Here is a 15,769-nt window from a genome sequence, read left to right as displayed (position 1 = left end):
TACTATACATCATTGGATGACATTGGCGAATAAAGATATAAATCACCCTTCTTATACAGTGTTAATATTTTAGCACATAAATCATACATGAATAATACAGATAACACACATTCACTACCATTTCAATGAATTCCATTTACATTACTTCAAAAACAATTTCGCAATTTTAGAAGAATGAAATTGATGCTGGCAATGGTAAGTCTAACGATAACATAGATCCATTGTTCAAATATTCGTGTACGGCAAGCAGTGACAACCTTCTCAGTCAAGAATCTTCAATTGGAATTCCGAAGAAGTAATGCTAAACTATTAGAGACTAGAATACACTGCATAAAAAGAACATCGTCTTTCAAGATCAATGTCACAGTTTCGAAAATTCTGCTAGCATTTACCATTAAGATTTAACTGGCATGTCGTAGGAGACGATATCAATATTTTAGGATGATTATACATAATAGTAAGCCTTTCATGTTCCGCAAAATATTTTGATGAGAGCCAGAAGAACATCAGAAAATCGTAATTCTCTTAACCATAATGATGTAATAAATTTTAAATGATACCAAATTGTACAGCTCTTTGACAAGAAAATGAATCAGTATAATATATAATGATCAAAATTATACATTTTCAGTAACATCTAACGTCTGGTAAAACTACATATGAACCATATTGATTTCCACGACCCTCAGATAGGAACTTGTACTCCATACGACATTGTTAAATACGCGATTTCTCCTAAAGCACTCGCACCAGTTAAAAACGCCAGCGTTAAAAATCTCGAGCTATAGCTAGTAACGAAAAAACATTTACACTAAAACTATAAATAATATTTAGTTCTTCTTAAACTAATGATAACACTGCGGGTGTTTATGCGAACTTATATCTCTATGAATATAATTGAAAAAATCGAACCCAGGCAAAAAATGTGTTTATCTGTTACATATTATAGACAACATTACATATTGATTATTTTATACATTTTTGCATATAATATACATTTTTTGCATTTCTTTCTCTTAAAATTTTCCATAAATGCATAAAAACTCGCAGTGGCTAGTGAAATTAATGTTATGTTGTCGCCTTTTGTATTTCTATCGTCTTTAACACAACGCGAATGTGTAATTAATGTGAGCTTGGAGTATTCAGTGCTTCAGATAACCGAAGGCTCTGAAATATTTCACGTGTCCTACTACAATAAACTCGAACGATACATCCAACTTTTGGGGCAAGATCCACGTCATAAAAGTAGCACTAGAAATATGATTGTAATAATAGTGGTGACTAGTATCGCAAGCATCACTATCCCAACGGTAAGAACAACACGTCAATCATTATATAGAAAAGTAGAAGGGATAAAAAGAGGAAACTGAATTGAGTGAATTCTACGTAATAAAGATACTAATCAGGTAATGTCATTAAACAATTGGAATTTGCAATCGATAGACAATAGAGTTATTTGCGTCGTTGCATAACAAGAACATGGATGGAGTCATCGAGTGTCTGCCACATTTTATCGCATCTTCCATCAGCGCTGTTAAAATATTAAATATGTATTTCAACAGGCGAAGTGTGCGTTAATTTCTTTTTATATGAAAAAATCCTGTACCATGCAAGAGGCATAAAAACTTATTTTTTTCTAGTTTGACAAATTGTTCCAACTTGTGGCAAAACAATGGCAGGAGCTGAAATTAAACGGCGAACTGCACGTTCTAGAGGAAACCGTCATGCAAGGCAACAGGATGGCGCAATTTTACCATAGTAAGTCACGGTGTCACAATTCTCATCATTTCCAATATTTCTAATTTTTAACAAAAACCGTCCTCCCTGATAGAATTCTTTACACATAAATAATCTATTGTACTAATTTTCAGACACTTTAGTATCTTTTATGGGATTGTTCCTGCTGGTGCCACTAGTTTTCCCCATTCTCGATATTGTTCATCCAATAAACGGGACTCGAACACGCCGACAACTACTAAGAGTTAATTACATATTTTTTAACGGTGATGATTATTTTTTCTACATATACTTGCAATTATTTTGTGCAGCAGCTGTTGTTGTGTTCACCGTAATTAGTGCAGACTGGTTATACATGCTAATAATTCATCACGCCAGTGGATTATTTGCAGTCTGTGGGTAAATATAATATGATGTAAATAATATGTTGTAAATATTGAAATCACTACATTTATAACACGTACACATATGTTCAGTTTTGTTATCATAACCGTAGACACCGAGTTCAAAAAGCAACTGTGAGTCCAAACAACTCTACTGGCACAGGTGTTTCTGAAAATTACACGTATGAAAAGATCCGGAATTGTGTGATAATGCACAGTGAAGCCATACTGTATGTATTTATTAATTGACGATAAAGCATAACAGAAAACGATAAAGTAATTAAAAAATTACGAAATGTTACTAATATATATTTTCATTAATTTTAAAGATTTTACGATATATTGAACGGAAGCAGTCAAGGTAGTTACTTAATTCAGGTTGGATTAAACATATTGAGTATAAGCACAGCAGCAGTTCAAGTAATGAACAATCTTGAGAATGATAACGGATACAAATTAAAAACAGATGTCGTTAATTAAATATCTCATTTTATTTTTCAGACCGTAGTAAACTTGGACAGACCGGATGAAGCAATGCGAAGTGCTGTATTTTGTGGGGCTAGTCAATTTCATTTGTTTCTACTCAGCTTACCTGGCCAGGTTCTCCTGAATCATTGCTCTGATTTAGCAGATAATATGTATGTGTTTAGAAAATATCCATACAAACTATATATATATCAATCAGGCTCGAATAAAATTAAATGTCCACATCAAATAGTTACAGCTCCAAATGGTATAAGGCACCCGTGCAGATTCAAAAAGTACTATACGTGATGCAAATAAGATGCAAAAGATTTTGTTCGTTGATGGCAGGTGGATTGTACGAAATGAATATAGAAAACTTCGGGATAGTACGTCTCAATCTAATGCTATTATAAATTTGTGTGAAGTACTGTGCAGATATCTTTCAGGTGAATTTCGTACTTTATATTCTAGAACTGCCATTTTAAAGTTTTATTTAGCATTAATAGCGTCCCTTATTTATTCTACTGTTTATTTTTACTTGTTATGCCGCTATAGTCAATATTAATTATAATTTCATTAAACATCTATTTTGGACTACAGAGTGAAAAATCTATTTGTTCACAAACCTTTGCACTGTACTTATATATTGGTATTACATTGCATACTATTTTCGAGAATTTACATTTTCAGACTTTCAAGACGTGCATGTCCTATATCACAATGTTGATGTCATTAAAAAATTGAATCCGCGTTACCTGAAATATGTAATTGTATGCACTGCGTTTTGTACCCAGTTTAGCCAGGAGTACAAATAGTATGATAAATAGCCGATATAATGTAATACTTGACATTTTTGATGACTTTGACGAATGTGCAAATAAAGACATAAAGCCACATAATTTTGATACGATATTGATATTTTAGTACATGAATCGTACCTAAATAACACACATTCCGTACTATTTCACAGAATTTACTTCCTACATTACTTCAAGCATAATTATACGACTTTAAGCACATGAAATTGATGATAGTATAAAGATGATAACGCAATTCTATTGTTACAATATTCGCGTGTTGTGAACAGTGATAAGCTTATCGGTAGAGAATCTTCAATCGAATGTCGGAGAAAGTATTACAACTAGAATACGTTATTCATAAAAAGAACAATGTCTTTCAGGATCAATGACACTGTTTCGAAAAATCTCTCGGCAACTAATATTTAAGAGACTAGCTATAATTCAGGTGTTGCATGTACTGCAGAACGTTTTGACAGGCTACAGTAGAACCTCGGACATCATAATTTTCTCTCCAAGTATGATGTCACGAATTACAAATTATACCATAGTTCATATTTGTGTGACAGCAAATCGAAAAAATTCGTATTAACACTTGATGGAAAAGTTGCAGATGTCTAATAGTATTGAATGTCGTGTAAAATTACATACGTAATATCATATTGATTTCTACGATCCTGAGAAATAGAACTTTCATACTCTCCCCATGACAGTCTTTCTTCTGAAGCGGTTACTCTAGTTGAAAAGGAGATATGGCTAGTAAGCGAAATAGGTTTACACGAAAATCGAAATAATTACCACTTTTTGAACTATGATTAGATCGCGGATGTTTGTGCAAATTAGTATTTTCATAAATAATTAATAAAATGGAAGCTAACTAAAGAGCTTTTTTACATATTATACTTTTAATGTCTTGTATATTTTTGCATATGATATGTACCCTGTTCATTTTTTTACCTTGAGATTTCCCATAAATGCATAAAAATCCGCAGTCTACTAGTGATAGTTATAATTTTATGTTGTCCTTTTATGGTTCTTAATGTAAATTATCGGGAAATTAATTTAAGCTTGGAGCACTTTAGCGTTTCAGAAAACTGAGAGACAATCTCCTGATATATTTGATGTTCCTCACTATAAAATGCTAGAAAAATACTTGCAACTGTTGGGGCAAGATCCACGTCAAAAAAATGGATTTAGGAATTTTATAGTAACTGCTGTAGTGATCAGTATTACAGGCAACATTATACCAACGGTAAGGAAGGATCTAGTAAACCTCTCGTAGAAAAATGTTATAGATAAATTGAGAATACTAAAATAAATGAATTCCTCGCAAGAAAGTAAATAATTGGGTAATGTTATTAAACAATTGGAACCTGCAATTATTAGTCACTAGAGTTGTATACCTCGTTATGTGACAAGAATATGGATGCAGTAATCGACGTTTTCCCACATTTTATGGCAGCTACGATCAGTGCTATTAAAATATTAAATATTCAGGTCAACAGACAAAATGTAAGTGAATTTATTATTAGATAAATAGTTTCTTCTATATAATAAATATTTGCAATATGTTATTCCTAGTTTAACAAATTGCTTCAATTTGTGGCAAAGCAATGGGAACAACTGAAATTAAACAATGAATTGTACGTTTTGAATCAAACCGTTATGCAAGGCAACAAAATGGCTCAATTGTATCGAAGTATATTATCGTATTACTATTATCTAACAAAAATTCTTTCATTCAGTATTTTTCAGGTAAATTATCGAGTTTATTCTTTTCAGGATCTTTATTGAGCGCTTTGATATTATTTCTACTAGTTCCACTAGTTTCTCCCATTCTCGATGTCGTTCTCCCACTAAATGAAACTCGACCACGTCAGCAACTGCTTAAAATTAATTACATTATTTTTGACGACGCTGACTATTTTTTCTACGTATATATACAGTTAGCTTGGGGGTCAATTATGGTTGTGGTAACCATAATTTCCGTAGATTCATTATACATTCTTATAATTCATCACAACAGCGGATTGTTTGCAGTGTGTGGGTAAATATGGTGCTATCGGAAACATATAAACATACATCATAATTATAATATATTTACAAAAGATATGCATAAGTATTCAAATGCTTTCACATGGCACTACAATGAATTTTAAAAGATGTTACAATTATTTTTTCTATCTGTTGTTAAAAATACAGGAACCGAGTGCAAAGAGCAACAAAATATTTAGATACCAATCAAATTATTTCGGAAAGTTACACGTACAAACAGATTAGGAATTGCGTGATCACGCATAACGAAGCCATCCAGTTTGTATCTGACGAGTAACAATAAATTATAAATAAGCTGTGAATATTTACATAAAATATTTTTATAAACACGACTAAAGTAATAACTAAATATCATAGTGAATACTATACTTTGAATATTTCATATATTTTTGCGTATTATATTCATTTTGTATTATTTTGCATCTTTAAATTTCCCATAAACGCATAAACATTTGCAGTTTAACAGTAGATTGTCCAAAAATTATTAAACGCGACTAATTTTTTCTGTTATTTTATTTTGAGGTTTTATAATATTCTAAACGAAAGCAGTCGAATTAGTTATTTGATCCAAGTTGGATTAAATATGTTGATAATCAGCGCAACAGCCTTGCAAGTAAGGAGCAAAGCCGAATAAAATTAAAAAGAGACATGTATCTAACTGATAGCTTTATTTTTCAGGCAGTAATAAATTTCGATAAGCCGGAAGAAGCAATTAGAAGCGTGGTATTTTGTGGAGCCAATCAATTTCATTTATTTGTGCTTAGTCTACCCGGACAGGTGCTTCTAGATCATTGTACAGAGCTAGGAAATAATATGTACATATATGTCTAATATACGCGTGCAATATGTAAACCGTACGAGACAAACATGATAATTCCATTTATTTTTTATTTCCTCTTCAGTTTTGGTGTCTATATAATTTATATATATATATATATATATATATAATATAATATAATATATATATATATATATATATTATATAATTTATATATATATATTATATAATATATAATATAATATAATATAATAATATAATAATATATAATATATGATATAAATTTAATAACGACTCTAAAATAGGTAACAGTGCAATATTTTAAAAATGAAACAACTAATATAATTAAGTTCCTTTCTAAATTAGATTTTGAACTTCTATGATACTGAGATGTCGTAATATCGGATTTTCGGGATAGATCGTGTAGCTGTTGCACTTGCACTTTGCACTTTACACTTACACTTTGCACAGTTTCGTAAACGTTGCAGTATACTTCTTCAGGGCCGACCTGAAACTGAAGGTTTCGAACCCTGTTGTCACTATTTATACTGAGCGATGTTCCGCTTGGCTGATCAAACTGATGGCTCAACTTGGAAGTTCTAACCGGGTGAATGAAGATCTTCCTAGTTGAGTCATCGGTTTGATCAACCAATCGGAATATCGCTCAATATAGATTAAGACAATGAGACCCAAAACCCTCAATTTCAGATCTGCCTTGAAGAAGCAGACTGCAACATCTACGAAATGTTGGCCCAAAGTGCAAGTGCAAAGCGCAAGTGCAATAGCTACGCGATTATTTCCGAAAAAGCAATATCATGCTGATATAATTAATATTGTGACAATGAATCAGAGATTTGGTATTGAGAGATTGACTGACGATTAATATAAAATTAAAAAATAATAAAATATAAAAAAGTTTACCTTATCATGTTTTTCTCTGTGGTCTTCATATGTAATTAATAATTAGTCTCAATCAAGAATCGATTGATTCGAATATTGTGTTTTCTCGATGTTATAATAGATATGGTGCCATGTGGTATAGGACACCCGTGCAAATTCAAAAAATACTTTACATGATGCAGATAAGAAGTGGGAAACTATGCAGTTTAACGGCAGGCGGATTATACGAAATGAATATAGAAAATTTCGGAGTGGTATGTATCACTATATGATTCTAATAATTGCTCGTATTATATTAACTACTTACAATTTCTTTCAAGACCTTCAAAACGTGCATGTCCTACTTCACGATGTTATTGTCGCTAAAATAATGATTCTACCTTATCTGTTGAAATTATTTAGTCAAATTCACTGTGCTGTGATACAAGATTAACTAGGAATGCGAATATTAAGATCATATAGCCAAGATATGTACTGTTAATATTAAATCGTTGAAATTACTATATTAAATACGCAAATAGAATTATTGAACCATCTTTCAATATTATTTGATATTTCAGAGTGTAAAACATGTTATATACCTTACCGAAATAATGAATCGCCCACTATTTCACAGATTTCAGTTCGTTCCATCAAGCCACAGATAAAATTTACATTTATGTACTAATTTTAGCAAAATACATATAATGAAACTCCAACAGTTGAGTCTAGTAACTAACTGGATCCACCACTTTTTTAAATTACATTTACATCTCGCAAATAATACCATTGCACTTTTTTCCGTGTCAAGACTTCAGCTAGAGGTCAAAGGAAATATTATCACATCAGCACTGCGAATATAGGTACGATACTTTTCTAAGAATTCAAGACTTTTCAGTGTATAATTACTTCTACAATTATTTATACATCACTGAATACCTAGCTAATACCATATTGCCAGTGGCTCGATCAATATTTCACTGTAATCATAGATCTTCGATTTTCAGTTTAAATGACAGGCATCGCTACAACCCTTGATTCGTTATGTTCTTATCTATAATGCACTTGTCATTCAGCAATAGCTAGCATAAACTAATGTCTATATACTGCATGCTTGTCCGGCAAAGAAGACGATTCGTAGTCATACTTAATAACCGTAATTGCAAGCTCATTAATATCGAATATTGAGTGTAACTGCATTCGTAGATTGACTTTCGCAATTTTAAGAACAGAAACATTTATTCAATCGGCACGACGATAGTCCGAACGTTAACCGAAGTCAATTAATTGAAAATCTGGAAATATGAATAGTAAGAGATGGAAATGAGCCATTTAGAAGTCACGTCGATCAAGTTTATAAATTGAGGAGCACATGAAAATGATGATATTACAACTATTATTGTTTTTAAATTTATCTTAGAATTTACCATCATTTACGTCACCTTCTTACGATAAGTAAATTTACGGATGTAAATTTGTTTCTGGAAAATTGAATATTAATCATGTGCATGTGTAATGAAATTTAAAAATTAATAAAAAGTGCGGTTGGATCAGTGCCTGTCTTCTAAATGACTCAAATGCAATTTATGTTATGACTATAATATAAATTATAAATAATTAAAATAGTTCTTTATCAATATATAATTTTTATGGTACTTAAAGTAAACTAGCCAGGGGTAATCCTTTCATGAAATTAATCTAAACTTAGGACATTCAGCATTTCAGAAAGTCGGAACACAGTCTATCGATATGTTCGACATTCCTTACTATAAAATGCTCGAGAAATATTTGCAAATTGTAGGACAAGATCCACGCCAAAGAGATATATTCAGAAGTATTATTGTGACTATAATGGTGATTAGTATCACAGGCATTCTCGTTCCAACGGTAAGGGAAACATATCGTATAGTACATTTTATAAAAATGTATCTCTACAAATAAAGAATACATTTCTATAAAATGTACTATAATCGAAATGAAAGAACTTAGTTGAACAAATTCCTCGCAAGAAAGTAAATAATCAGATAACGTTATTGACGATTGGAACCTACAATCACTAGTCATTAGAAGTATATAGATCCTTATATGACAAGGATATGGATGGAGTGATCGAGTGTATGCCGCATTTAATCGCAGCTATAACTAGTATCGTTAAAATATTAAATGTCCATTTCAACAGAGAAAATGTACGTGAATTTATTGTTACGCGATTAAGCTTTGGGAATGAAAATATATTATAAAGTCGTAAAAATGCATGTTATATCATAGTTTAGAAAATTGTTCGAATTTGTGAGGAAACAATGGGAGGAACTGAAGTTAACCAATGACTTACGCGTTCTGGAGGAAGTTACCATTCAAGGCAGCAAAATGGCACAACTGTACCGAAGTAGGTTATCATGTCTTAATTTTTCAATTATAGTGCTTCTATGTATATAAAAGATTTGTTCTATTAACATTTTGAACATAAGCGATCAATTATAATCATTTCAGATACTTTATTGATCTTCATGGTATTGTTCTTGCTGGTTCCATTACTTTTTCCTATTCTGGATGTCGTCCTTCCATTAAATGAAACTCGACCGCGACAACAATTATTTAGAGTTAATTACATATTTTTTGATCATGAAGAGTACTTCTTTTACATATATTTACAGCTTGCATGGGGATCTGTCATGGTTGTGATGATAATAGTTACCGTAGATTCGTTATATATCCTTATAATCCATCATAGTAGTGGATTATTTGCGGTGTGTGGGTAAATATGATACTGCAAAAAGCATAAGGTCGCGTTAATCCGTAAAGGCTATCATGCGTGAAATGCATGAAATTTCTCCCTTGATAGCATAGACGTGATATTATTTAATGATAGCTTTTAAGGATCAATAACCATATGCCTTATTTTGTACTAATAAGAATAAGAAGATAAAACTAATAAAATTTCATTTTTTATAATTATACTAAAAATATAGGCATCAAGTCCATAAAGCAACTAGTAGTTCAATCATATTCTCTACAGAAGCTATGACGGAGACTTACACGTACGAACAGATAAAAAATTGTGTGATCACACACGATAAAGCGATTGAGTTTGTATTTATTAAATGATGATAAAATATAATATGGTGCGAGATGATTATTGATCGCAATTAATGTGTTTTTTTTGAGGTTTTACAATATTCTAAATGAAAACAGTCGAAGTAGTTATTTGCTTCAAGTTGGATTAAATATGATGGGTATAAGCATGACAGCTGTTCAAGTAAAGAGAATCTAATAAATGAAAACAAATGAAAATTCTGGAAGCATTTTCCTAATCGAAAGTTTGTATTTTTCAGACAGTCGCTAACTTAGAAAGACCGGCGGAAGCAGTTAGAACCGGTATATTTCTTGGAGCTGAACAATTTCATTTGTTTGTGATCAGTCTACCTGGACAGGTACTTCTGGATCATTGTTCTGATTTAGCAAATAATATGTATGTATCTAGTGCAATCTAATATAAAATGCAAATATTCAATCATAGAAAAAAATATAATCTATTACTCGTATCAAAACAGATATGGGTCTACTTGGTATAAAATACCAGTAAAAATTCAAAAAATGCTTCTCATGATGCAAATACGGAGTAAAAAACTGTGTACATTAACGGCAGGTGGATTGTACGAAATGAATATGGAAAATTTTGCAATTGTATGTAACATTATGGGACAGTTATAATTACTTTATATTATTAATTAGTAGGTACTTACATCACTTCTGTTTTAAGACTTTCAAAACATGTATGTCGTACTTCACGATGTTAATGTCACTGAGAGAATGAGTTGGCTTATAGACATTTACTCATATTCATTGCATTTTATACCTGGATGGACCTACAATGAGAATAATGAGATAAATAGTCACTATGCATTGTTAATGTTGAATAGTTTAAACAACGTTATCGATGTAAATAAATTTATTAAACTATATCTTTCATAGAATATTTTTAAATATAGATTGATCTCGCTTAATAATGTAAATCATTATTACTTAATCATTTTTATAAGCTAATGATATCTTGAAATTTTTTTTTCGTTTATTTGCGTTTATTTTACAATCAATTCTCGTTAGAGAATTTTAAGTAAATTTATCTGGTGTGGTACTATGACATGGTTAATAATTGTTTATAGTATGTTTGATTCTATTTGAATCTAGTGCTTAAGTCTAAGGTGTAATGTCTTTTTAGCCTGCGGATCTGTTCCGACGTGTCGAGTAGTTAAGTAATTAGAGGGTTTCGGTGGTTTTTAACTCTTGTGCTATGTCTATTGCTGAATTTGGATAATTCTTCTTTGACTGTGGATATCTTGATGTCGTGATGTATTGTTTAATATCTTGAAATTGAGAGAGACATTTCGCCATCTTTTGTAAGACTTTCTGAAGGAATCATTTTGGCTTCTTTATTTCTCTATATAAAGTTACTTAAACTCATCTTAAGACTAGGCTGATCTATAACCATTATTTGTGCAAAATTTCATTTCGCTAAAGTATTGCTTAATAATTCCTAAACAAATAAATATAATAGTTCCTATAAGAATTGTATCAAAACTATGCAAACATTATATCACATGGTACAAGGTATACATATTTTAATCATGAATATCCATTTATTTAGATTTCAATTATTGACGTATACAGTACGTACAGTATAGCGCTAACATTAACAGTATTGGGTACGAAGAGTTTACAGAATATGTGATGTTGCGTTATAGATCTCTTCTAAACTAATAATCAATAAGAAATTAATATAACTAGACCTGAGTTTGGTTCTTTTATCATATTTCTACTAAAATTACGTTGTTACCAAGCATTTTAACAAAATTAGTAGTTAGTTTCATAACCATTGTTCGCGTAAGATATCATTTCGCCAATATACATATACAGGTTTTCAATATACTGGATTTTACTCAGTAGGCATAATGAGTTATAGTTTCGAATGTTATAATTTTCTTCCCTACGGCTTATACAAGGTAAGCTGCCATCCATTTATCGTCTGATTTAAGGAACTCTGTGTACCTCGCTGCTTAGCCTCACCTACTTTCGTTCCTGTAAAGTAGGTTGCTCGGCACAGGGGTATTTTGAATAATATTTAATTGTCAATAACTAAAAAAAGAAACCTGAAAACACAATCTTTTTATTCTAGATTTTCATCATATTTTAACTTCAAGTATCACCCCTTAAATATTTTTACACCTGTAGCCGAATACACTATATAGCAGCTTATTGATTAATATAATATGCGTATAAAATTTCGAACGATGCGTTACAAATATGCAACGCAACAAGTAATTAAGTGTCACTCCAATGACCATCGCACACATATGCGTGCTCCTTGCTCGTAAGATATTAACCACCAAAGAATTTTCGAGGAGTAAATTGATTGAAAACCTGCTGCTATCGCCGATCGTCATCGACTAAGGCTGTGTCACAACCAGTGAGATCGATATTTCAGGGTAACCACAGGTTTTCAATTCCCAACGCAATTGATTGACACTCCAACAACTGATGGCCTATTATTTTCATATCTACGATATGGTTATTATTCGATGTCGTGCTATCCAATATTGTGTTATAATGCATACTTGCCGGTAAGCAAACCGTCAAACCAATTCGATGGTAAAAATTACATGCTTTTACAGACATCGGCTGAAGGAATATAAGTGCATTCGTAGGATCCATTTCAATTTCTTGGTGTACAATATAAAGAACAACTTTCATACTTCATACTTCATACTTCATACAACTTTGTTAAATCACTTTCGCCGCCTCGTTTGCTAATAAGTCGATTGTACTGGACAAATCTAAGAAATTTAAATAGTAAGAGAAAACTAAATATATTCTATACTGTGGATTCTTTTGCAATTATGCGAAATTTAAAGATGCAAAAATTCATAGATTTCTCATAATATACCAAAATATATTAATTTTAATCGGTAAAGCGAATCTCTATATAAGTTCCATTTCTTTACTTGTGTACATAAAGGTACAAATTTGTACAAAAATTTGATATCAAATTATGATTATTGCGGTAACTCGGTCTTATAATTCACTGACTATAAGTGTTTTAATTACCAAAAAATATATGTCGAAATAAATTTCTTATTTTCACACATCAAATCATTTTCTTCCTTTCCTCTTCATTCTACTACATTCTACATTACGATATCTGATTCAACGTTGAGTCACATTTTTCAATAAAAGACTTGAATTGTTAGTTTAAACGGCAATGTTCAGTGTTTCAGGCTAACAGCAAGCAAGATTTTAATGTATTCGATATTAGCTACCATAAGCCGCTTAAACAGTATCTGTCAATTTGTGGGATAAATCCGTATCAGGAAGATCGTACCAGTAATATTATAGTAATAGCAATAATGTGCGGTTTCATTAGCTTATTTGTTCCAACGGTAAGAGAAACGTATGCTATATCGCTTTTTATGGTTGTTATTATTAATCGACAAATATAATGAAAAATAAATAAATGAAAAAGTAAGTAATCAGGTAATATTATTACACAATTGGAATGCGCGATTCCATAGTCTATGCAGCTATATGATGCCATACGTGACAAAAACTTCGATAACGTCATCCTGAATTTACCACAAGTACTTACAATAATTGTCAGCGTTATAAAAGTATTAAACATTTATTCTAACAAAAAGCAGGTACGTATGTATTTAAAACCTCCTGCATGTACAAAATATATAAATTAATAATCAAGGACATCATTAGTTTAGAAAATTATTTAGCTCCCTGGTAGAAGATTGGAAATTACTGGAATCAACAAACGAAACATACATGCTACATATATTTACCAAACACGGCAATAAACTTGCATCTCTGTACAGAAGTAAGTGATCATCTTATGATTTTTATTGTATACTTCCACAACAATTGTTGGATATAGAACAAAATTTTTAATTAAAAATTAATTCTTCCAGGAACTTTATTAACAGCTCTCGTAATATTTCTGTCCCTTCCATTGCGTAATCCTGTCCTAGATATTATTACACCATTAAACGAAACCCGACAACGAAATAATGTATTTGAAGTTCATTATGGTGTCCTAGATAACGAAGAACACTTCTACATCGTGTACATCCATTTATCTCTTTGTGCGATTATTGTCGTGGTGACAATAATCTCGGTAGATTCGTTATACATTACTATTATTTATCACGCTTGTGGATTGTTTGCAGTATGTGGGTAAATACAATTTAAATAAAAATACTGTCAAAACTATTCAAAAATTGTATTTGGTGGTAAAAAGTATATTTCATTTATATATGTTTACTTATTTGTATTTCAATTATTCACATGTACAGATCCCAGATTCAGAAAACTGCAGAAAATAATTTTGTCGAGAAAAATGGCACTAACATAAGCAACATTGGATACGATGCTTTCAAAGAATGCGTGATCATGCATTATAAATGTCTTCAGTCCGTATCGTCTTAATTCTGATTACTTAAATGTAAACTAATAATCGATAAGAGATTAATACAACTTGCACTGATTTTGGTTCATTTGTCATATTTTAAGACTTTACGACGTCCTCGAGAAATGTTGCCGGAATTTGTACTTGATTACGATGGTGTTGAATGGAATCATTCTCAGCGTAACAGCAGTTGAAGTAAGAACATCTTTTACACACCTTAGAAATTACTAGATTGTTGGTTTTTTCTGCATTTCTTGAAAGTACAAATGTTGACATATGTAAAACAGTTTTTTATGTAACTACCATGTTTTTTAATTCTTTTTATAAAAGTCTGAATTAGGAGGAACGCCCTGAGTCAAATAGGTATTGAAATGCTTCAATGCTTTTACCTTCTAGGTAATAGTGTTCTTGGACCGACCGGCAGAAGCCATCAGAGCTATTGTCTACCTCGCGGCACAACAATTTCATTTGTACATGATTAGTCTACCAGGGCAAACGTTACTGGATCAAAGCGTAGAATTGGCCGATAAAATGTATGTTTCTAATACATATAAAATAAAGGAAGTTGAAAATAGTCTACACTTTACGAACGAATTTCACGACAGATATGACTCTAATTGGTATAAGATACCAACAAAATTTCAAAAGGTGCTTTACCTAATGCAAGTGAGGTCCAACAAACCGTGTATATTGACAGCAGCGGGGATATACGAAATGAACATTGAAAGTTTTGGAATAGTACGTAATAATGGTAATTAATAAAAGTATCATGTTATAATAATTTAAGCGTGTGTTAGTAATGATAACTCTTTAATTTCAAGACTGTTAAAGCTTGCATGTCATATTTCACCATGTTCTTGTCACTGAGAGAATAATCGTTCGTACCTACTCGAAAATATTCGTTTCTAATAATTTCATGGTTTAATGACAACCCAATCTTACATTTTCTAAGAGTTATGTTAATGTTGTATGATTATGATTACATTCTAAATGGAAGAAAGACATAGATTATTGAAATAAAACGATATACTTTACCAAGTACATCAATAAATTGTTATATACTGGTTTAATAAAATTTTTTATCAATTTGTCACTGATGCTGCTATTCTCAAATTTGTAGCATATACTCAATGAGGTATTATTGCTAGATATTTTGAAAATAGTAACTAGTAGTGATCATTAATGAGCCCAATACCATATATATAATAAA

The 15,769-nt window shown here is 31.3% G+C and overlaps 4 protein-coding genes across 5 annotated transcripts; all 4 read left to right on the top strand.

Moving 5' to 3' along the window:
• The first annotated feature begins 1,479 nt into the window (after positions 1-1,479).
• On the top strand, positions 1,480-3,066 carry LOC132907104 (uncharacterized). The gene is made up of 7 exons (XM_060959863.1): positions 1,480-1,569; positions 1,641-1,758; positions 1,872-2,136; positions 2,234-2,350; positions 2,450-2,540; positions 2,622-2,758; positions 2,839-3,066. Exons 1-7 carry the CDS (start codon positions 1,480-1,482, stop codon positions 2,996-2,998), a joined length of 978 nt encoding a protein of 325 aa, XP_060815846.1. The 3' UTR covers positions 2,999-3,066.
• Positions 3,067-4,134: 1,068 nt separating this feature from the next.
• On the top strand, positions 4,135-7,833 carry LOC132907103 (uncharacterized). The gene is made up of 10 exons (XM_060959862.1): positions 4,135-4,141; positions 4,450-4,634; positions 4,769-4,894; positions 4,964-5,081; positions 5,165-5,429; positions 5,585-5,695; positions 5,960-6,050; positions 6,116-6,252; positions 7,237-7,369; positions 7,789-7,833. Exons 1-10 carry the CDS (start codon positions 4,135-4,137, stop codon positions 7,831-7,833), a joined length of 1,218 nt encoding a protein of 405 aa, XP_060815845.1.
• A 387-nt stretch (positions 7,834-8,220) lies between these two features.
• Positions 8,221-10,805, top strand: LOC132907102 (uncharacterized). Its single transcript, XM_060959861.1, has 8 exons — positions 8,221-8,981; positions 9,155-9,280; positions 9,363-9,480; positions 9,585-9,849; positions 10,064-10,180; positions 10,260-10,350; positions 10,427-10,563; positions 10,646-10,805. Exons 1-8 carry the CDS (start codon positions 8,844-8,846, stop codon positions 10,803-10,805), a joined length of 1,152 nt encoding a protein of 383 aa, XP_060815844.1. The 5' UTR covers positions 8,221-8,843.
• Positions 10,806-11,954: 1,149 nt separating this feature from the next.
• Positions 11,955-15,600, top strand: LOC132906738 (odorant receptor 9a-like). Of its 2 annotated transcripts, none has more exons than XM_060959201.1 (12): positions 11,955-11,975; positions 12,039-12,197; positions 12,268-12,712; positions 13,359-13,528; positions 13,661-13,786; positions 13,854-13,971; positions 14,063-14,327; positions 14,447-14,563; positions 14,664-14,754; positions 14,956-15,092; positions 15,165-15,297; positions 15,381-15,600. In XM_060959201.1, the coding sequence occupies exons 4-12, from the start codon at positions 13,496-13,498 to the stop codon at positions 15,432-15,434; spliced, it is 1,074 nt and encodes a 357-aa protein (XP_060815184.1). In that variant the 5' UTR covers positions 11,955-11,975; positions 12,039-12,197; positions 12,268-12,712; positions 13,359-13,495; the 3' UTR covers positions 15,435-15,600. The 2 variants fall into 2 exon arrangements, with proteins under 2 accessions (XP_060815184.1, XP_060815183.1); XM_060959200.1 differs by having other exon boundaries at positions 12,036-12,197.
• Positions 15,601-15,769: the final 169 nt, after the last annotated feature.

This window comes from Bombus pascuorum, chromosome 5 (assembly GCF_905332965.1).
Source record: "Bombus pascuorum chromosome 5, iyBomPasc1.1, whole genome shotgun sequence".
NCBI lineage: Eukaryota > Metazoa > Arthropoda > Insecta > Hymenoptera > Apidae > Bombus > Bombus pascuorum.
This window is presented reverse-complemented; position numbering and strand designations above follow the sequence as displayed.